This window comes from Tasmannia lanceolata, unplaced genomic scaffold, assembly GCF_043159265.1.
Source record: "Tasmannia lanceolata isolate RefF3 unplaced genomic scaffold, GAP_Taslan_0.1 ptg000013l, whole genome shotgun sequence".
Lineage (NCBI taxonomy): Eukaryota > Viridiplantae > Streptophyta > Magnoliopsida > Canellales > Winteraceae > Tasmannia > Tasmannia lanceolata.
In genome coordinates, this window is record NW_027518690.1 from 45,073,697 (window position 1) to 45,096,997 (window position 23,301).

The 23,301-nt window shown below is 39.1% G+C and overlaps 2 protein-coding genes across 2 annotated transcripts; one reads left to right on the top strand and one right to left on the bottom strand.

Annotated features, from left to right (window-relative positions):
* Positions 1 to 1,380: 1,380 nt before the first annotated feature.
* Positions 1,381 to 7,270, top strand: LOC143890254 (transcription factor bHLH144-like). Its single transcript, XM_077394862.1, has 5 exons — positions 1,381 to 1,538; positions 2,246 to 2,368; positions 2,715 to 2,894; positions 3,878 to 4,924; positions 6,877 to 7,270. The coding sequence occupies exon 4, from the start codon at positions 4,203 to 4,205 to the stop codon at positions 4,908 to 4,910; it is 708 nt and encodes a 235-aa protein (XP_077250977.1). The 5' UTR covers positions 1,381 to 1,538; positions 2,246 to 2,368; positions 2,715 to 2,894; positions 3,878 to 4,202; the 3' UTR covers positions 4,911 to 4,924; positions 6,877 to 7,270.
* A 5,990-nt stretch (positions 7,271 to 13,260) lies between these two features.
* LOC143889241 (WRKY transcription factor 71-like) lies at positions 13,261 to 16,483 on the bottom strand. Its single transcript, XM_077393415.1, has 3 exons — positions 15,956 to 16,483; positions 15,156 to 15,299; positions 13,261 to 14,135 (listed from the first exon to the last, which is right to left on the bottom strand). The coding sequence occupies exons 1-3, from the start codon at positions 16,375 to 16,377 to the stop codon at positions 13,784 to 13,786; spliced, it is 918 nt and encodes a 305-aa protein (XP_077249530.1). The 5' UTR covers positions 16,378 to 16,483; the 3' UTR covers positions 13,261 to 13,783.
* Between the last annotated feature and the right edge of the window lie 6,818 nt (positions 16,484 to 23,301).

A 23,301-nucleotide genomic window follows, 5' to 3' on the forward strand; every position in this document is an offset into this window, starting at 1 on the left:
CCCTGAATCTGACCCGGGTGCGGGGGATATCTTATTAGTGGAGCGTCTTTCACCGCCATGGAATGGGCCCACGTCACCTTCAACCCCAATCTGATCTAAAGAGGGACTCACATTAAGGAAACTTCTATCGATCAGATGGTTGGGATCATCCTATGAAAATGATTTTTGGGGCACAACCTATTTACGTGTTGTGGCCCATCAAATGGACAGTTTGGATCATCACATGGTGTGGGCTGTACAGTCCATTTTGAAAAAGAAGAGGGGGCTCCCTCTCTTGTAGGCTATTTTCACCCCCTTCCACGGCTGGCTAACGTTAAACGTGAGGCTTCAACGAGTAACTCTAACGAAGGTTATATTCCCCTTTTTTTCCCTCTTTTTTGTATATGACGTAGTGTGTTCCCCCCCCCCCCCCCCCCCCCCCCCCCCCCCTCTCTTCTTCTAATCATTTAGTGCACGTTTCTCACCTTTAGACCCTCTCTCCCGCTCTTTCCCTCTCCCTGTCCCCCCACAACAGGAACAGTTGATGCGCCCCCAAAATTCTCCTCCTTGGTTCCCAAATCTAACCCACTATGGCAGTGTACCGTCTAGACCATAGGATGATCCAAGTGGTTCATTTGATAGGCCACATCGTAAATAGGTTGTGTCCCAAAAAACCGTTTCCATATCATGATCCTACCCCTCAGATATAAAGAGAAATTGCTTATTATGGGAACCTCTATAGATTGGAGGGTTGTGATCATCCTATGCAAATGATTTTGGAGGCACAACCCATTTACGTTATGGCCCATCAAATGGACGACTCGGATCATCCTATGGTCTGGACGGTACACTTCATTTTCAAAAATATGGGTGGAGCCTAAATTGGGGCTTAATGTTACTGTACGAACCACACCGTAGGATGATCCAAACCATGTACGGCTTGGATCATCCTATGTTGTGGACGGTACGCTTCAATTTGAAAAAATATTAGTGGGGCCTCCGATTGGGCCTTAATGTTACTGTACGACCAACTCCATAGGATTATCCAAACCATGGACGGCTCGGATCGTCCTATGTTGTGGACGGGCCTTATGTTACTTTACGACCGACTCCATAGGATTATCAGCGGCCCTTTTGTTTTGCCGTGGAATTGACGAGTTTGGGCAGCAGTAAAGGCAGAAATCAAATATACTTATGCTCTCAGATTCGCTCCAGACACGCGTCAACATCCGAAAGTCTTCAGGCCAGCCATCACGTGTGCCGGGATCTGACGGCTGACACAGAATCCGCGATCAACGGAAAGCATTACCGAGGCCTCCAATCCAACGGTCTATGTTTTATCCGTTTTTCTCGCTCAGCTGGTGTAGTAGAGGGCACGCTTCTCCTAACCACGGTTAGAACCTTAAACCGTGGTTAATATCTCACCCTACCCTCATAGTTAAATCCACTGGTTTTTATCTTCTCTCTAAGTCCCTCTCTCTTACTTTCCCAAACCCCTCTTTTCTTCTCTCTCTCTAACTCTAAACCTCTTTCCCTGAAGATCTTCCCAGAAACCCTAGGTTTGGCTCTTTTGCTTTTATTTCTCTGGTTTTAAAGAATATATTATGGTTTTTTAGGGTTTGTTGCAGTTTTGCTTGGGGCTAAATCCTTATTTGCCTATTTTGGATTCCTGTTCTTCTTGGTTTTCTGTTATTCTGTAGTTGAATTCGATTTCATTTCTATTTGAGTATTTCTATTGGATTTTCTGTAGATTTGAGCTTAATTTTTACTTCATTTCTGAAAGATTTGATTCGTATTGCATTATATTTTACAGGTTTCTGTGATTTTCATCTGTTTGCTAGGGTTTTGTTTTAGTTCTTTCTTGATTGACTTGTTTTGCGCTTTTCTGATGTAAATGTGTTTCCTTTTTTATTTTTAAAACAGATTTTGATGAATTTCTGTCATGGATTTGGTGTTTTCTGTAAGTTAGAGAAGAGGGGGGGTGGGGGGGTCTTGGATGTAGAATTGATTTGGGTCTGGATTTTCTTACGGATTGGCTGGGTTTAGGGTTTTGTCTTAGTATAGAGGCTATTTACACTAATTTTGAAGGTGGTTCTGTTAAAAGTTGATTGATTTTCCATTAACATTTAGATTTGTTTTGGTTTTTGTCTGTTGTTTGCGTAAATCTACTTATTTTGCACAACCTAAGTAGTGATTCTCCAGTTTGGGGATTTCTCTAATTGTAGCAGTGGTTTATTAGTGTGCTTTTTTGGGTTCCTTGATGTAGCTGTGAAGAACCGAAAAGAGTTGATCAACATGCCTTGGACGTCTTCTTTTGTTAATTACAGCAGGTGGTGTGTCTGCTTGGTGGTATTCTTTCGTTTCATACTGTAAGGTTTGAGCTCTTCTGGTAAGATCTTCCTCTTGAACTTCTACCATTCTGTATTTCATTTCAATTCTATCTTGATAGTGTACACATTGATCGTAATTTCCGTTTTGAGTGCTGCTTCCAAGATGAGACTTGTGAATAGTTGTGATTGGTACTTAAATTTCAAATTTCGATTCTGGAATACGTTTTCTTTTTACAATCTCTAATTGGACTTAAATGCAGTACGCCCTTTAACCCAGTACCCAGTCAATCGCTGTGTGTGTGTGTGGGCGCGCGCGCGTGCGTGTGTGTTTTAATCTGTAGGTTGTTCTTCAGAGTCAGGATTTTGTTGTTTCAAATAAATGGTCTTTTGGGGTTGCTGATGCAGGTGAAATTCCTTTGAACTATCAGGGGTGCTTTTTGTTTTTTGCAATATAATATTGGTTTTGAAGGTGTGACGATGTACATTGGTGAAAATCGGAGGGGACACAGAACAGTGAAAGGGGTTGGAGAAATTACAATGAACGTCAGAGTCATCGCTGATTACCAATCGATGCAAGTTTGTCAGGTTAGTTCCTCTGTCTCTGTTTTGTATTTCAATAATATCCGCACACCTACTTGTTATATTGTTAATCATGATTTAGGTACATTTTGTTTATTCTGTAATCTTATTTGTAAAATATGTTGAATTTCTTCAAAGTTGTGTGCCCTTTATATTTGGTAAAAGCAAACACCTTTTTAGTTGTTACATGTGCTTTTATTGAGATATAGTTCTGTTTTTCCATATTTTACCTGTTTGTGTAGGTCCTTGATTGTAGTGTAGCTATTGTGGATTTTGATTTAGATATCCATGGGGAAAATTCCTATGTATTCATAACCTAATTTATTTCTAATTGGATGTGCAATATGCCTGAGTTACTGATCCTATGGTTGTGTTGTAGTTGGAAGGGTGACACATGTCAAGATGACATATATTTGTATCTTTCATTAGCTTATATTGTCATTTAAATGTAACCATTCCTTAATTTGTATTTTCCTTTGTTTTTGGGTGATGCATATGTGCTACACATGCGCTTTAGAACTTACTTTTCATTAAGACATGTTTCTATGGATGTTTGGATACCATCATTTCATATGATCAATACGTTCTTATATGATATGATAATTGGTACATGTTGGTATGTTGGGTTGACACATTTGGTGTTTCTAAGTTGCATAGACTAGGACCATTATACTTTTGGGTTTTGGCTATCCTTTAATCAAAGTTGGCCTGTGTAAGGGAAAAGAAGAAAATGAATTAGTTAGTTTGATTGTGTTATTATGTCTTCTAAAAGAGATAGATACTGAATCAAGCTTTTGGTGGGCAATGTGCATATGTATAATGCTGTTATTGACAATATACTGAATTTGCATGCTTTCTGATCATTTAAATATTTTTTTCTTTGATTGCGTGATGCATTTGAAACCTCTCCATGGTTGCCAGTAAGTTTTATTAGTTCTTAAAAATATTCTTTGCGCTGTCGTTAAATCTGTTTTTCCTTAATATTACAGGCTGAGTACTTCCGTCAGTTGCTTAAGCCTGTTACGTAGCTTAAGTACTAGAGAAGCTCTGTAACCCAGACACCGTTTATCTTACTTCAATCGTTGTTAACAAGACAGTTAAATATGTGAAGTACTCATAATGACTGTGAACCTGTGATAGAAAGCTCTCTCATGTCCTCATGGCAGTAGCATAGAGTCCGTGTTAGTCTCCTCTAATACCTGTGCTACAAACCCCCACCCTTGTCAGGAGGTAGGATAAAAAATCAAAACCAGTGCCTACCCAGTCTGAAGGATAGTAGCCATCAGTACGGCAGTAAAATATCGAGTAGGACCTATGCAGAGTGACCAGAAATTTTACCCTAGAGAGGCCGCACCCCCTCTTTCATTTGAAGTGGGTGACTGTACCTATAACATCCCTGTACCCTCTGTGTTGGATGCTACTGTAATGGGTGCAAAACACGCCCGGCCCATTCACGGGATGAACACCAAGTCTCCGAATTGTCCCAAGAACTTCATCATTTTTGACCAAACTGATAATAAGTGCCGGATCATGTTCTATTCCCCACCAGCCAACATGTTATATCCCCCACCAGCCAACACATTCAATTGCCCTAGCTTTGAAATCCATACTAGTTATGGCGAAGAGAATGATATAAACAAAGACAAGGATAGAGAGTCCTCCTTTAAAGAAGACACGAAAGATATCGATGCATTGCTGAGTTTGGAAGATAAAGAAGATGAAGATGACGAGGTCAGCACCGGTAGGACCATGGGAAACTGTGGGACCATGTCTCCGGATTCCTCCTCAACAAATGGGTCCTGCAAGACAAGGTCGTCTTCCTTCCAGAAGTCATTCTCTTGCAGCAGAAGCAGCGAAAAGAAGCAACAGAAGATTAGGAAGATGCTGAAGGCTTTGAGGGGAATTGTTCCAAGTGGTGATCAGATGGATACTGCCACTGTACTTGATGAGGCCATTAGATACCTGAAGTCTCTGAAGGTGGAAGTGAAGAAGCTCGGGATAAAGAGTTTCAAGAAGAATTAAGACTTCATTTCATGGTAATCAAGATAATTGCCCTCTAATATTAGTCGTCATTATTACTTTTTTAATGATACTATTAGAGGAATAATATCATGACCATGTTTTGATAATGGGACGAAGTACTTTTGTTTCACACTTCTCTAATTGGCTGCTGAGAGCTCTTGATGATTTGTAATAGCTTTCTAGCAGCTGGTTTAAGAAGTGTAAGACAAGGTAGTTCGTCCCATATCAAAACATGGTCGTGCAAATATCATTCCCTTACTATTAGTGTTGTAATTATGTTAAGTTGTATCCTTCTACCCGTCTGTCTTAGCTTTTAAAGCATGGAGGCTTTTGGTGGAAAGGGAAGTGGGAGGGTGGTGCAGTGGGGCTTTTAGTGTGCCTTGTCGTATAGAAAAGGTGGGAAATGCATGCGGAAAGAAGGGGATTCTGGTTGGGGTTTTTGCTTTTATAGTGGGGGTTTTCCCAAAAGATAACAAATTTTAATATCCAACCAACACCACTTTTGTAGTGGTTGTTGTTGCTCAAGGGATTTAATTTGCGTGGTGGGTTTTTTTTACCTAGACCTTTTTATCTTTTCTGGATGGGGTTATGTGTACGCGATCTTCATATTATGTCAAATCTGTGTTACCACTGCGCCTTTGTAATAGCACCCTAACTTTAAATGCGCCACTCCCTTTCTTTCCGGCCTCAATACGGGTGTAAACGGGCCACTTGGCTCGGCTCGTTAATCTCAACACCTGAGTTCGGGCTTGGCTTGGGCTCGGCTCAGTTAAGCTCGCGAGCGGCTTGCAAGCCTTACCGAGCTCGTTAACGGGCCAATTGGGCCCCAAAATCCTATATATTTTGTGCTATTTTGGGCTTTTTTGGACCTGGCCTGTACAATCAAATGATTCAAATTAAATAATTACTTAACCTGTAAGGGATTTAGGGTTATAACTTATAAAATTGTATATATAATATGAGGAAAGGGTTCCTGCACACGAGTACAGAAACAGGATGGGGGCCCGCTTTTTTTGGGGGTCCAAAGTATTCACTTGGAAGGCCCTTCCATGAATATGGTGTGGCCCAAAAATCAGCCCCATTGAATCATCCTAACCCTGCCATTTGTGGAGGGAAAAATGGGTAGAAACATGGACACACAATGTCTGTTCATTTCCCCCCCACCTTTGATTGGGTTAGGACGATTGGGCTGATTTTTGGGCCACACCTTATCCATGGAAGGGCCTTCCAAATGAATGGTTTTGATCCCTCACAAAAATGTGGCCCCCATGCTGTTTCTACACTCGTGTTTACCTGCACACGTTTGCAGGAACCCTTCTCTCATATAATATATGTGTGTATATAAAATATGAGGAAAGTGTTCCTTAGCTATAACTCAGATAAGCTTATTTGAGCTATAACTCAAAAACATGTGGCCCCACATTTTTGGGGGGATTCGAAGCATTCACTTGGAAGGCTGTTCCATGGATAGGGTGTGTACCAAAAAACAGCCCTGTATGGTCATCATAACTCAATTAAAGGTGGAGGGGAAAATGGACACACATTACATACATTGTGTGTCCATGTTTCTGCCCATTTTTTCCCCTCACAAATGGCCGGGCTAGGATGATCCTATAAGGGCTGATTTTTGGTACACATCCTATCCATGGAAGGGCGCCCCAAACGAATGCTTTGGATCCCCAAAAAATGTGGGGCCACATGTTTTTTGAGCTATAGCTTGGATAAGCATAGCTCAGGAACATTGTCCTCATAAAATATATATATTAAATTCTAACTAGCCGAGCTAAGCCTTGCCTAGCTCAGGCTCTGCTCGTTAAGGGTTCGAGCTGACACCCCTAGGCCTCAGGAATCTTAGACTTCTGTTTATTGGCGTCTTTTCTTTATAGTGTGGGATGCAAAGAGAAACTTTTGTGGCATCTGAATTTTTTTTACTTCTTATACTTTAAATTGTCTTTTTCCATTTCAGACGTTGGAAATTTAGAGACACCGAGATTCAACTCTGAACAGGCATGGGTCTATGCTGTTGTCGCTGAGCAGCAAATGACTGACCGTGATGATCCTTGGTCTGATAGGGTATTACATATGCAACAAATATTTGTATAAACTCCACGCCAAAACAGCAAATGCTTGTATAAGTTCTACGTGAAAACATGATTTGGTTTGTCTTTTTGGGTCTTTGCAAGAAACGGGAAGTGGGGGCAATTGTAATCAAGCTTAGACAGCTTGATGTGTTTAGCTGCCCAAGTTATTCTGAAGAACGTAGCTCTCTTGTTTTTGCAGTCTGCACTGTGTGATGATGTTGTCGTTTCAAATTTGTTTTGGAACCCTTTATAAGAAAGCTCAGGTGTTTGCTGGTGGTACTTTGGGCACGTCTGGTGAAAGCAAGCTGACTGAAACAAGTAATTGATTCAATTCTCGCTTCGTTGTCAGGGCAAAGTGAGGGAGGGAGGGAGCGTAGGCCTTCTTGATCCTATTTGTATTCTAATCAAAATCACTTTTTCTTTCTTTCAGAGGTCGTCCTCGCCCTTTGGTTTTATTCGTAGAAAATAGGTCGAGACCCGATGTGTTAGGTTTGAATCCTGCAAGCCTTCAATGCCATCTCAAAAGTGATTGACTAAAGCTCAGGAAATATTCTTCCTGACAAATGGCCATCTCCAAGTGTAAATTGGAGAGAAATCAGGAAACAAAATCCCAGAGACGATCGTCTCCAATGAACAGAAGTTGCTAAAAATTAGGAAACGATTGATTCGGTTTTGAGTAGAGATTTCTCTCAACTGATTTTTTGCATTGGAGTGGATTTTGTTTCCTGATTTCTCTCCAATTTACACTTGGGGATGGGGATTTGTCAGGAAAAACATTCCCTAGCAGCCAAACGTGCCCTTTGTGATTGTTTGAATTACTTACGAGACGTTGATAGTATGTGGCACATGGTTCTCTACAATATGATGGTACACCAAACAGGTAATGTAAATGAACGGAGAAGTGAGTTAGTGAAGGAGATCTAGAACACAATTTTGAGTCCAATAATCAGTTTGGGATTCAAATTTTTTTTTTTTTTTGTCGAAAGATGTTTTTGGTTCAAAATTGACTCTCAAAATCCAAAACTGACAGGGATTTAGGGTATCTTATCTAAAGAAATGATCTTTATCTATGGGCATGTCTGCTTTCCATGAAACATATTCTATGAAAAATTAGTGGGGCAGCTTATGATAGATGGATTGAGAGGGTTGCCGTGAAAGGAACATGAAATTGCTTTGAATTAAAACAGGAAAAAAAGCCTTCATTGTCTTTAGGGTCAAGCTCTCTCCATTTATTGTTAGAGGTAATTAGGTCAAGCAAAGTTGCTTGAAGCATTACACCCTAGGTATCTATCTAGTTTGGAATACTAAGTTTGTTGCCTCCAGTCCCTATATATATAGATACACTAGTGTTACTGAGTGGTTAATGGACTCTAGCCCATGTAAGCCCACTATACCGGTCCATTATCTTATTGGGCTTATATTAGAACACACATGGGTTATATCAAATACCCAACATTTATGTCATCCAAGTCTTTGGCCTTCTCATTCCTCTTTCCCCAAGGCTATGTTTGGTTGTACAAACGCTCGGCATTGATTGGAATTTTAAATAGGGTTCATAGACTAACCTAACCTGCACTCAAGCGATGCTAGATTCTTCATTCAGTCCAAGATCATTTAGCCACGCAATCTCTCAAGGGTGACAAACTTTCCCTCTAAAGTTGACCCCTGTGATTGCTGCCCTCCCCCCCTGTTTCAGATAGTGTATTTATGGCAATGCCAATATTTATGTCCATTTCTTGCAAAGTAGCACCACATATATATCAAATTATTATAAAGGCAATCTGTTCCACAAGTCATGCTTGATCGAGTGTGATTCAGATGGTAAGATCGCGTGGTGGAGACAGGAAGCCCGTTGGTTATGATACAGACCGTAGGATCGTGACCAGGTGCATAATAATGATAGAAATCTTGATCGGGAGCGATCCAGACAATATGTTAGCAATCAGCCACAATCCAATAGTCGAATAATGATTTTGGGGTGGATTGAGGTTTCACAGTAGCCAAAAGTCATAATTTGGCATCGATCTGAACCGTAGAATCAAGATCAGGTGTGTTCTAATGGTCAAATTATAAGCCCGCATTGATCTGATGCTAATAAGGTGAAATTCAACCCTGAAAGGCACCAGGTCTATAAATGGACAAGAATCCACCATTTGGAATAATATATAAAAATCCGTTAAGTAGTGATTCCAATGCCCTCCTACTCTCTTCTTAGTCGTTTAAATCTCTCTCGTTCTTTCTTTTTGTCATTTTCTCACTGGTTTTAATTAACATAAATCAGTATCTCACAGACTTGCCATATCCGATGGTACTTTAGGTTTGTTTCCGTCTGTGCATAATGACATCAGACATTAGTAGATTTAGTAGATTATGTCTATTGGACTTCATTGTATCTTGGAGGCAAATCGAAACCTGGTGCTTATCAATTCGTCCGATGAAGGAGGAGGCCAACCGCAAATAGGGAGATACTAGTAGACTCAAAACAACAACAACAACAACAACAACAAAAGAGGAGCAGAGCTCATATACAAAGGAGAAGACGATAAGTAGGGATTTCTTTTCTGCTTTAATACCATGTCAACTTCTAGATTTTGGTGAGATTGTAGTATGTTTTGGTTGCTCGGAGGGGCTCGGAAAGTAGTGGAATAAGAAGTCAAAAGGAAGAGGACAAGCATAGAAAATGTCTAGAATTACCATTAGGAGAGTAGTGGAATAATGGTAAGTATTAAGCATCAAATTTGTTTTACAAGGGAAGAAACGCCTTATTGCTTAAAAGAACATGATTGCCCCCCTATATTTTGTTACCATTTTAGGAGGAACAAAAGTTGGCTACAAACTGCAAAACACCTCATATTTCAACGTGTTGAAATAAGGGGCTCTTTCCAGGAAGTTCCTGCGAAACGTTTTGCAGTCATGCTTTATTAGGAAGGAATAGTTGACATTTACAGGCAACCAACGATACCTGAATTTCAGTTCTTCTCTCTCTCTCTCTCTAGTTCCATATGTTGTTGCTTTGCATTTGGAAGCATTTAGAAGCACACCCAACTGAGTTTCCGGCACATTCCTCATGTTTGCGGTGGTCGACGGATTTTTGACATATTTTTTAAGATTCTTTTTGTTTGTATAGGAATTTGCTAGCCACCTTCTCCAACCATTTATGTTCACTGTTTGAGAGATTTATCTTATTGTCGACGTGGTGCAAACTGCAAAGATTGGCAGAAGTACGATTTGTGAAAAGGTGGCTAGCAATAAATAATAGTCACGGGGTACTAAGTTTTAAATGAGAAATAATGGAAAAATGCTAGCAAATAGAAAAATTAGGAAAAAAATTTGAAAGAATGTACTAAAATATGACAATTACTGAAAAAAACTAAAAAAAAAAAAAAAATTATGATAATTACGGAAAAAGTCAAAAGTGCCAAAATAAAACCTTTTGCACTTCTCTACGGGCACCCGCAAGTCAATTTCAAACAGGTCAATGATTTTGGTGACCCGGACCCGTAATTTAGGTGCGAGCAGGCTGGACCCGCGGGTCCGGGTCACTTTTTGCCTTGTCTACTCATGTTGATGAGTTAATAGAATGGATGCTCACCAACCCAATGCCTAACTAGTCAATTCTGAAGCATATGTCATAGGAAACTCTCTCTTCTAAGACAAGTAACTTTGATGACTAATTAGACTTCTAAAAGGGTATCTTTAGGCTAACCTTAGTAACCCAGTCACAGAGAGAGAGAGAGAGAGAGAGAGAGAGAGAGAGAGAGAGAGAGAGAGAGAGAGAGAGAGGTGTTTTGGCATCTGTTTCCTGTGTCAAATGTGCAGTGGATGGGGGGCGTTCAAAATTTCAACCTATTGAGGAAACGTCATCATAGCTTTTCTCTAATCCTCGCACCGAAATAATTGACCACCTCTCTCTCTCTCTGCTCTTCTTCTTGGAAGCTTGTATAAAAATCAAATCAACTCCCAAATCATTAAGAGAGAGAGATGGCACGGAAGAAAATACAATAGTACCGGCTTTTGTGCATAGATTGGTCATAAGGGATTTGCTAGGGTCAATCCCATAAGGCATTTCGCGGATGGTCTATTGCATGTGAGAGCAGCGGCACAGTCTCACTTTTCACCAGATTTTGTCTTCATTCATGAGGTGGCTCCTCTCACATGCAACATCATGCCATCCACGAAATGGCTTAGCAAATCCCTATAAGGCCATAATTTTCGGAAGGCACTATACTACATAACTATCACGTGAGATGTGAATCCTACAAGTGGGCCCTTCTTGTGTAAAAAGAGTAGTCAGTCATACATATACTAGTGGGGGGTGGCTCTGGGAAGAAAAGGGGGCGACTATTTCTCTTCCCAGACGCAAAGGCCGGTAGCAATCAGTCGTACTATTTTAAAAGAAACCTGTTGTCAAAGGCAATAATCTGTCCTGACGAACCAAAATGGACATGAATTAGGTGTATGCACTCTATCACAAGAAGCATCGATCTAATGGGCCATTACAAGGATGACTAGGTCAGTCTACCAAATAAAGATCTCACTTTCAAGGTTGAGGCGTGCAAAAGTAAACAACTTAAAGACATATTTTTCATTATTCTTTAATCAAAGGTTGAGATTCATCTAATGAGGGTGGAGCCAATGGCAATAAACCAGACTTGTGATTACAAATAATATTCATGGACCTCTGTTTGCTGGATCGTGCCTGAACCAGACGTGGTTGAATGAGTTCAGCCGAAAAAGACTAATTATTATTTAGATACTAGGGCAGGGACATGAAGATGAGCATGTCTCATGACCCTTGAACATTTCTTTAATATAGAGAATTTTTTAAACTCCATGAACAACTCTCTTCAGTTGAGGTATTTTCTTATTCCATATGTTATTTAATTCTTATATTTTTCATTGAAGTAGCTTGCATACAGTTCAAGTTCTAGATATTTCAGCTTAAATCTGAGAATGCAGAGTAGAAATTAGTTAAGTCTTCCATGCTATATAAATTTTAAAATTGTGTCCTTAGATCTTATAAATGTAGATCTAATTCTAATATCTTTCTAATAATTGCATTCATTCATGATGTCTTAAAATCTGAAATTCATTCTTGGAATTATGTAGAAGTTAGAATAGAATTCAGGTCAATTGATTTAATTTCAATGCATGCTTCTCAAGGGTAATCATCTGGAGTGAATCAAGGCAAACTCTCTCATCCCACTGAATTTTTTGATGAGGTTTTTTTCCGTTGAAATTTTATGAGAGACTTATGGAGGTTTTATTCAAATTTTAGATGCAGAGACATTCTAGATCTATAGAATGAAAATTTAAATATCTTTGAATATATTATTCGAGTTGAATTCTATTAATTTGGTCTGCTCGAATGGGAGTACTAATTGGCCCCACCCATCAAAACATGAAGTGTAAATGGCGGACCCCATCCCATGCATGGACTTGTGTGGAGATCGTGGGACCCATCCTATCAAGGTATAAGGTAAAATTCTGGGCCCCACCATATGCATGGATTTCGGTGGAGATGGTGAATCCAGTTATAAGTGTAAACCGGTGGTCCCCACCATATGTATGGGTTTGAAGGAATAAGACAAAATCTGAGCCTATGTGCCTGCTTCACACGCAGCAGCCCGCCCGCGAAATGCCTTTTGTGATGGTCCCTAGCAAATCCCTAGTTGTAGATACATAGATATAGGCTACTGATGTTGGCACTACCATGTTTTAATAATTACACAAAAACACTCAGCTTCTCTTTTCTTTTCTAAACAGCTGTCAAAGGTTATTACTGTTCTCAGAGATTTCTCAGTAGCCAGTTAAAAATTAAAAATAAAAGACAAGTTGAGTCTGTGCAATTATTAAAACAAGGTATTGCCAATATCATTTCAAAAGAATATTATATAGGGAAATGATATATTCTCTCCCTTATTTTTACTTGGTACATCCTCCTCTTGTGTAAAGGAGCAGTCATAAATACACAAGAGAGGGCTGTCCCAAGTAAAAAAAAAGGGACGAATATATCACTTCCCATTATATATGCATAAGAGATAGGTGTAGAGAGGGTGTTGACTGTAGGTCAATTTGTTGAGGCATATTATCTCAACCTTGAGGTAGCAGGAGGGAGAGAGAGGGGAGAGAGAGAGAGAGAGAGAGAGAGAGAGAGAGAGAGAGAGAGAGAGAGAGAGAGAGAGAGAGAGAGGTCAATTTGTTGAGGCATATTATCTCAAGCTTGAGAGAGAGACCTTGTTCTTATGACATGTGCCCACAACTCCATAAGGACATAATTGCCTCTAACAATTATTATATTCCGAATTCTCAAAATTCACCCAATAACAACCTCAAGAGTCCTGCTTGCCTAACAGGAACCCAACCACTGATGATATCTCTAAATCTCTTCGTCTTTATCTGGCAATACTACAACTTCCGTAATAAAAAAAACATGCAGTCATACCATATCACTTCTATCAAACCATCTGCTTCATCCTAATTGTTCATTTCCCAGACTGGAAGGCTCTACCAGATAGCCTTTCTCCCTTCCATGGCACCACTGTCATTATATTTTTCTCATAGTAATTCAAATGGGTTATGCCAGAGCAAGAAGGCTTAGGCTTCAATAAGTCAGAAAGATGAAATTAAAGCTCTAGATATACCACAATAGGTAGTACTAGTTCGTCTATATAAAATTAAATACATATACATGGAGAAAGAGAGGGGGGAGAGCCAGATCTAGAGCACGAATTCGAGAAGAGGTGGGCCCATCTCATAGTCGTGCAAAGATCAGAGAGAGAGAGAGCAGTGTCATGGTTGTCTGTGGACGAATGAGGGAATGATATCTTGTAAAAGGCCATAGTCAGGAAGTTGGAGTTGCTGAAGAGGAGTTAGGTTTTGCTGGTAAAATGAGGTAGTATGATCATTTTGGATATTTGTTTGAGGTATCTGCATCATTAGCTCTTGGTGGAAATTGGGCATTGCCGGAGTTGAAAATACTGCCGATGGTGCCAAAATACTAGCAGCATTCCCTCTAAGCGTCGCCGGGTACTGATGTGTATGTTGCCCTTCATATGTGGTAATCACTATCTTCGGATCTTGGTATGATCTCTCTACGCGTTTCTTCACCAAACACTTCTGGCTGGTGCACCGATAATAGCTTCTGCATTGGCAATTCACTGTCATAAAATTCTCCAATTTTGATAGATTTCACAAGAAAATTTTGAAGGAAGACGACATATTGGGAGAGTTGATAGATATTAAGTCCTTATTTCCTTTCTTCTATTGCCTTGAAGGCTTTGGGCCTCTTTGAATAACCCTAAAAATGTTTTTCTTATCATCTAATATGCAAAATTGCTGGCAAACTATGCTTCGGACATGAAATTTAATTAATACTACATTTAGGCATTTGGGGTCGGGGGGGGTTGTGGGTGGGTCTTCCTACTAAAAGGTAGGGGTGCTTTAAAATGTCATTCCTTGGGTCTTCCAAGTATTCAATGTAAGTAATTCTAATATACGCATGGGTTTCGAGGTAAGGCAGGACGTCCCACTCTTGTATTTTTTACCTAATCAATAAAATTTAAGATACCGCCCCCTAGATAAATTCCGGGTTAAGATTTTTTGGGTAACCTGGCCTAACAAAGAGATTGCACTTATTAGTTATAAGACTAAAAAAGAGATTTAGAACCTATGTGGGTACCTCATTTTTTTTCATATAATCTGATTTGCATGTGGTTTTCTAGTTAAACATGATTATTTGCAAATAATGGTTATAGTAGTACTAAAAACGATATGGTTTAATGGCTTCCAAAGAGACTTTAATGTCCCATTTGCAAATTGTATATTGAATTAAAATAGTCTTGCAAATAAGAACTAATTAAGTTGGTGGCATCTAAAGAGGCCCTTAAGATTACTAGCTAGATTGTGTAGAACTGTTTGTTGTGATATGCAATTATCAACTTCAAGAGAATAGAAACATATATATATATATGCCCCAAAATTAACAGATCTCTAATAACATATTGCATAAACATTTAACAGATAATCATCAACCTATAGACCACAGTGTCTTAAATTGAAGTCTGTAACTTCTATAATCTTGAGATAGATAAAACTTCATGCAAATGACTTAAGACACAGAATCTACACAGTTTTTTTTTATCTGAAAATTCAACAAACAAACCTTGGATAAGGGCTGTTCTTGACTGCTTTTTGGCCATATTTCCTCCATCTATATCCATCTTCCAGATGATCTACCTCGCTCTCAGTCATAAAAGCAAAACGAGGCTCTCTTTGCCGTTTCTCTCCTTTCTTCCTCGGCTTGTTCCTAATTATTTTAACCATAAAAGGTTATTATCAGAAAATTTTACAACAAGCTAAGAAAAATGCAGATGATCTCTTTATATTTCTTCAATCGGTGCCATGCAACTTAGGGGTTTCTGCAACTTAATAAGGGTTTTTTGCTACTCAAAGAAGATGATAATTAAGAAGAAAAAATTAGGGTTATAATTAGAAAAACTTAAGATTATTATTATTAGGGTTTCCAGTCTGCAACTTTGGGCTATTATTAGAAAAACTTACACAGCTCTTGACATGTCAAACGTAGATCTCTTGATATTTCTTCAACTTAGGGTTTTCTGCTATTGCACCAAACAAGATCATCACAATCACTAACACCATGAAAGCAAGCCAGATTTCGGTAACTAGAATATTGCAACCACTATGGTAGGGGAATTTACTTCAAAAAAAGATGATAAGAAGAAAGTTATACAGTTGTGTTTTTGGTTTAAATGATAATTTTTCACAAACAGAAAGTCAAAATACTTTGCAGTTCACTAAAGACCTAGAAACGATTGAAGACAAAAAAGACTTATTTTTCCCAACAAAAGTAAGCTTTAGCAGAACAAAAAAGGAGCAAAGAAAGGCTTCAATTTCATGATAGAATTTTTTATGATAGAATTCTACCCAAAAAACAAAACCTACACTTTCTTAGACTTGTCCACACCATCTTCAGACGCTTTAATCAGCTGATCTTTCTTGCCACGGCCGGAGTCATCTTCACCTGCAGCCTCTGTGGACGAAGAAGAGACCGAAGAATTGGGTGTCAATGGATTGCCACCATGCCCCGAAGACTCAACCAACACATTCCCCACGACGTCACCGGAATTTATTACTTCGGACGAGGAGCACGGCATGTCAAAAGCTCTTGAGAGGACTCCATAGTCCATGGAGCCTTGTAGACACTCAGTGAAGCTCATGTAAGATGGATCATCAAACCCTCCATAACCAAGAGATTGGTTATAGAATGAAGGGTGGTTTGAGAAAGGGATATTGAAATTTGAGAGACCCATGTTTTGATTTTCATGGTATGGGTTTTTTTGGTAAGGTTCTTCTTTCTCAGACATGGATGAAAAAAGGAAGAGAGAAAGAGAAAGAGAAAGAGAAAGAGGAAGAGAGGTTTTATTGTTATTGTCTTGAAGGGGGGAGATTGTGAAGATGAGAGAGGTTATTCAAAGAGGTTTTCTTCTCTTTTGAATAGTCTTTGTGGTCGCAGACAAGAGGGGGGTGAGTCAACAGCGACCACCGGCCCTAGCCACGTGGCATGTGGTGGTCAATGTTTCAAAGGCTAGGGTTTTTGTAAGATCTTGCCGACACGTGTCCCGAGGCATCCTCATTTGACCGTTGCTGGAGGTCCCCTTGGCATGTGGGAGACTATCAGATGTTCTGTCACGTGTGGACCCTGCTGACGTGCCACCGACATCATAAAGCTGTTAAAATTAGAAAAATGACTAGGAATTATGGTGATTATTATGGTTAGGGATTTGCTAGGGCCCATCACAGAAGGAATTTCACAGGCTGGCCGTTGCAGGAGAGAGGTACCATGTAGTCTCACTTTTTAACAGATTTTGTCTTATTCATTTAATTAATCTTAGGTGCTTGCTCTCCCTTTTAAGGTTATTGAGTGGAACTTGTACTGGGCATCTTGATGTTAAGAAGTATTTCAGTTTGTCTAAATTTATAGTGCAAGTATTTTTCTTGAAAAATATAGTGGGCCCATATCAATTAATGATCCAAACCATTGATTTGTTGGATCCCAACTTAGATAGGCCGTGCCCTAGAAATCATCTGATCCATAGAATGATCCAATCGACACATTATTGAAGCCTTTAAAGATAGGAAGGTTACGATCATCCTATCGAGATGATTTTCGATGCACAGCCTATCTCGTTCAGAAGCCAACAAATGAATGGCTTGGATCATCAAACTATGCGGGCCCTATTTTATTTTGAAAAAATACTTAATTACACAGGCCGGTCGCACCACCTTATGGACACATTCAGTCATTTCAAAACTATATAATACTCATGAAATGACCGGTAATGATATTAAGTTTGGGATTGCAATATTATTCTATGATTAGGTTTTCAGAAATCTAGAGCTACACCTGAAAATTACACAAAACAAATGGGAGCTCAATGCCATATTTTAACCTAATTCTAATGACTTGGGATTAGCTATTATTGAAAAGAAATTAAAATGTACCCCATGTCACGACCCTTTACGATTGATCACATGTTTTTTAGATGATGGGACTATCACCATGGCTTATGGTTGGAGCGGCTAGATCAAGATCTGATAATCCGGTCTACATCAGCTGCTTAGTAGTGCGTGTTTGCGTGTGAGTGTGAGTGTGCTTGTCTGCGTGTTTCACACCAGAAGAATAATTCATAATTCTGCTCTGTTTTTTTCCATGATTCTCATCACTTCTATCTAAACCGACAGGTCCCACGTACATCGACATCAAATTTTCATCTTTATTCTTAATTATTTGTTAAACAAACCTAAGTTGGATTATTTTTGCCAATCAGGGTAGTTGATTACCCGTATTTCCCATTAGAATACTCAAAATATAAAATAGAATTAAAAAAACAAGGGTTTAGAAGATTAAATGAAAATTAATACGTGGGTTAGTTTAATAGGTGATTTACTTAAATGGATGTAAAGAAGAAAGAGAGTCTAGAAGATAGCATGAATATTAAAAACTGCTTTGAAGGGATGAGGGTGTGAAATACCTTGTGTTGTTAACGAGGGGGGTTAGCTTATGTGGTACGACTTTTGGTGTGGAAGATTATAAAAAGAGCCTGAGATTGTTGACCATGTTGGAGTTTCTATGGAAAGTATGTTATTTTGGCTTTTCATATGTCTCTGTCTATGGAAGAGGGCAGGTTTTTTTGGCTAGGTCTATGCATGAGAAGAGGAATCTTACTGACATAGACATATGTGGGTCATCAAACAAAAGCCAAAAAAAAATTCCCAAGGAAGAGGTCCACACATGTGAACATGTATGAACGAGCATACATCCATGTGTGCTAGGAGGAGATTGGTTCATATTTTTGCATCGTGTCGACACACACTTACACACTTACATACGTGTATGCTCACGCACTACATGGGATTGAACAATAGTACTAAAACTCGTTGAGTCAATTTGAAACACATACGTGTTGGCACAGCCCAACTTTAAACAAGTAATCTTGCAAAAAGGTATACGATGAACTAAAGATTGCCTCTGTAGATAGCAATTCCCAATGCATCACAAAGAACCATACACCTAGGGGCCATTTGGATATGCGGATTTTAGAATCCGGGGTTTCTTCAAAATTGTGGCTAAGAGACAAGAGAAGAAGCAGACCAGCCGTTGTTTTTTACTTCTCGCCCTTCTTTCCGCCAGCAAGATAGTAGCAGATCCTCCCATATTTCTAGGTTTTAGAAATCTCAAGATGCAGGAGAGATTTTTAAAACCTGATTTTCTCACTTAAAATCCAAGAAACGCTATCAGAATAGCATACAGCAGCTTGATCATGAACCATCTTTTACACTGTTTTTAAACTAAAAACCTGGATTCTAAAATCCGTGTATCCAAATGGCCCCCTAGTCTCTCTGAGTAACTCCTTCCATGAAGTAAAATATAATGCACCAAGGCTGTTGTTGGATTGACGGAATCAGGAGAAATCAGCATACTATTATGATTCCTATTCTGATTAATTTCCATATAAATGAACTGAAAAAGAAATAAAATAAAATTTTAATTCAATAAAAATTAAAAAAATATCCTTTCTCAGCGGAATCAAAATACCACCTCTTGGAGTGGAATTAGATTTTGGCATTTTTCTCCTTTTAATTCCGTCTAGGTATCCAATTCCATCTCCCATATTCTATTCATTTTTAACCATAGGCTGGAATCGGGCAAAATCGAAAATGGAGATACTGATTCTAACGCCTGATTCCGGCAATCCAAACGCATGCTAAGAGATTTGAACTAGTGACCTCTTATTTAGTATAAAATGACTAACAGCTGAAACATGCATTTTTATGCAGTATAGTGCAAGAAGTACAATATATTTTTCAAAATGTTGTTTTTGTTCATTAATATGAAAATGTCATTGTGTTTTTTTTCTTCTGATGATGATATAGGGTATCCCCACCCCAATTTTTAGGTCGGAACTATTCCCTATGGATGTGCGCAATCACCCGTAAGCCACGCGCATCGGGTAAGCCCGGAGGATTCGAACCGACTTTAAGCCAAAAAGCCACACCCATACGTGTTTCATCAAGTGTTTATAGAGTCATAAGTCACTCTTTCGAGTTGGTTCATTTGACCAACTTTAGAGTCGAGTTGAGTCTTGAGTTGTTGATCTACCAGTCGAACCTCATGCTTTAATCAAGCATGTGGGTTGAGCTTTTACCTTAATTGGAAGGAGTTTTGTGTTACAACCCCATGAGATTATGGGTTGGAGCCAGCTTACTATTATCATCCTAACAGAGCCAGAGCCAGAGCCAGAGCCAGAGGGATCGCTTATGACAGACATGGTTTGGTATTTTTTTTATGAATTTTCAACTTGTTTTGTTTTTTACACTCCACTTGTAAATTTAAAACATCAACCTAGATGTAGCTTCAAATGTGAAACTATGGAGGATGGCCTAGTTTTCTGCGGGCTATAAAAAGTATTTGGGCTTGTCATAACCACTAAAAAATGCATCACATCAAACCCTTTCTCTTGTCCATGAATTTATTTACTGCCATCTTTTTGTTTTATGTTTCCATGAATCAATAAAAGGAAAAAGAAAGAGAGGAAAAAGAAACGATGCCATGGATAAATAAACTGGAGGAATCATATAATGTTTTATATTGTACGAGTTGACTCAATCCCACGCCACTTATATTCAAGTATCCTCACCAAGTCAAGTTCAGTTAAAGACCATATATTATATTCTAGTATCCTTGCCAAGTCAAGTTCAGTTAAGACCATATATCAAGGCAGATTTCAAAGGGCCGTGGTTTGATTTTTGTAAGGAGAGAGAGAGAGAGAGAGAGAGAGAGAGAGTTGGCCCGGTCAGCAGAACTTTAATATTTGATATTCATCTACACTTACTTTCCTTTTAAGGAGCAAGTTGATGTATTGTGGTTAGACTTGGAATCAACCCCTCCAAAAGAAACACAAAGGTCGAGTGCAAGTCTATTTTGTCAATCAAATCAACTGTCTACTTAAAAAATTAGAAAAAAAGCCTAACCCTAACCCTAGTTGACTGAAGGTTGAAGCACAAACCCCACCTCACCCATATTCAATTTCGATTTTTCTAATGGACATTTTTATTATATCTCTCTAGAAGAATACGTATTATAGGTTTATAGACTATTCCTATGGCAATTCGTGCTTCCCATGCCGTATTTAAATTGGAGAAACAATGAGAAATAGGTTACCTCCGACCCAATATCTTCTAGACACATGGAAAGATTGTTGAAAGATCCCATCAAACACATTCTAGTGGTGTTTTTCCCAATGAAATTTTGTTGCTTTCACTTCTTCTAGGTGTTGGGCACAGCTTTAGTAGGTGAGGGGTCTTAGCATAATTAAATATAGCCATACATAAACTATGGAAACCTACTTCGAGTGAGTTCACACTAGATTTGTTTGTTGGGTTTCCAATGATTGCTATCAACGGAAAAATCAAAGCATACATACATACATACATAGTGTCGAGAAGTGATTCTACTCTGGAGATGGAAACACCCACAATAATACCAGGACAGATTTCAGCGTTGAATAGATTGGCATTAAGAAACTTGTCTGCCAATAAAAGGGGATGGACAATCTATTATGTATCAAACCATAGGTATTTCATTGGTCCGTCTGCGTTTGATTAATTCTCTTTTAACTTGAAGCCATCATATATGCACAATGGCGATGTGCGGCCAAAGGAGGCGCCCTTTCAGCCCATTTTTACAAGGGCATACCTAAGTTTAGCATTCCTTGTGTGTGGCACGTATGTATACTAGTGTTAGGGCATTTCATAGATGCAATTTTGTAAAATGAATATACATATACATATGCATACATACATACACATTCAGCCGTGAGCAGCCACCTCTCTCTCTCTCTCTCTCTCTCTCTCTCTCTCTTTATGAGAAATTGCTTAGATGGTGATTTCGTTGTTAGCTAATCATACCAATGGAGAATGCTACAAATGAGAGAAATTCTAAATTGAGAAATATATGGTGCCCGACCTTGAAGTCCAATGTGGGCAGTACCACCCTTGATATTTGATCCAACAGCTGATCACTTTTTAAATCTCTTTTAACTTAAAGAAGGGCTCTCTCTATCAAAACAAGGGACTCACCATATATGAGACATAAAGAGAGTGTGAGAGAGACTTAAGCTTTTTAGGAAGAACTGAATTCAACATTTGAACAATGACCAGCTCCCAAGAATTGGCGCTGGAAAATAGAATTAGGAGGTTGTCTTTATCACCTTTTCGTTAGTGGGTGTGGTAAAGAAAGTTGTGAATTAGATATGATATGTGTGTCTTTTAGCTTTGGGTAAGGAAAATATTGCTACTGCTACTGTTATTGAATTGATTTTGGTCTGGGTTTCAAGTCTTCTCAGCGGCACAGAAGCACTTCCATAGGCATCTGGCCCCACCCTATCTTAGCCCAATCTACCAAATCCAATGAAATATAGAAAAAGGGAAGATAAGGCTACAAAGAAAGTGAACGATAATCAGAAAGTGACTAGAAAGCTGCGTAGAACATTTCCTGCGACTATGACTCTATCATCCTTTTCTTAAATTAATGTATAAAGGATGAATGCAAAGGTAAGTCGACCAAAAGGAATCAGTCTATCCAAATCACTGCTCATTTTTCTATTAGTATCCAACTTTGGTAGGGTCTTTGATACGCCATCTAAATTCATCTTGACCCAATTCAGCCATGTTTTTTTCTACTTTACCCGAAGATACAAATGTCTGGTAGAAATTGATCAAGTATTAAGGGCCCTTGAAGTGATGGTTGGACTGATGTTGCATATCGTCGATCCACTTGTTTTGCATCCTGCATCACATGTGATATTTGTTATGCGCATTTTGTTTCTTTTCCTTGTTAGGAATTCTACTCCCTTACATGTTAGGCTCTTGGGCTTTGTTCGTTTTGGATTTTTAGAATCAATTCTGAGTCTATTGGACTGAATTAAGGCCTGGCCCTGTTGTGACAACCAATTGTGAGCCTCAAACCGATTATTGGACACAAAATTAAACGGGGCCTTTGGATTTTGAGAACCTATTTTGAGTCCAAAACTGATTATAAGACACAAAATTCAATTCAATTTTCAGTCTCATAATTAGTTTTGAACTCGGATCAATTCGCAAAATCCTAGACGAATAGGGCCTTACATTTGAGTCTAACAATCAGTTTTGGACCCAAAATTGATCCTCAAAATTCAAAAGACAAACAGGGTTGGTGGCCTCCATCTTGGAAGGGAAAAGCAAAGTCCCATGGACCATTCAGCCGTAGGGTTTATGAGGACTGCAAATGGATGGTTAAAAAAGACGAAGTTGCCGAGGGGCTACTTTTTCCGGTAAAGATCTTTTCATCAATGATTAGGATCATCAATTCTGCCCATAAAAAAAAAAGGATCATCAATTCTGCTTGATTTTTAAGCACACGGCGCATCCATGGTAGAGCCCAATAGGCAGAGTCTAGATCTTTATGCACATTATTGGTAGGGTTGCAACTCAGGTTGGGTGGTCACATTTTCCATAACCCAACCCTACGCAAGAAATTATCTCGAGTCGGGTCGGGTTGAATCATAATGGGAAAACCCGAGATTCATAAACCCGATCCAACCCAAGATTGTTTCTCGGATCGAGTTTTTAATGTTTAGCTTATTATAGCAACTGATTCTGTTAGAGTGGTGTAGGTCTCACGGTTGGATTTTCTTGTCTTAAATTAGGCAAGTTGTTTAAATAGGCAACCCACTAGATGAGGCATCTAG

Excerpts from the sequence above, each read along its gene's own strand:
- LOC143889241 (XM_077393415.1), bottom strand. The coding sequence starts at position 16,377 with ATGTCTGAGAAAGAAGAACCTTACCAAAAAAACCCATACCATGAAAAT. Across the intron at positions 15,300-15,955 it reads GTGGACAAGTCTAAGAAAGT|GAACAAGCCGAGGAAGAAAG; the intron begins GTAGGTTTTGTT and ends TAAAATAATTAG. Across the intron at positions 14,136-15,155 it reads AAGAACAGCCCTTATCCAAG|AAGCTATTATCGGTGCACCA; the intron begins GTTTGTTTGTTG and ends TTGCCAATGCAG.
- LOC143890254 (XM_077394862.1), top strand. The coding sequence starts at position 4,203 with ATGCAGAGTGACCAGAAATTTTACCCTAGAGAGGCCGCACCCCCTCTT.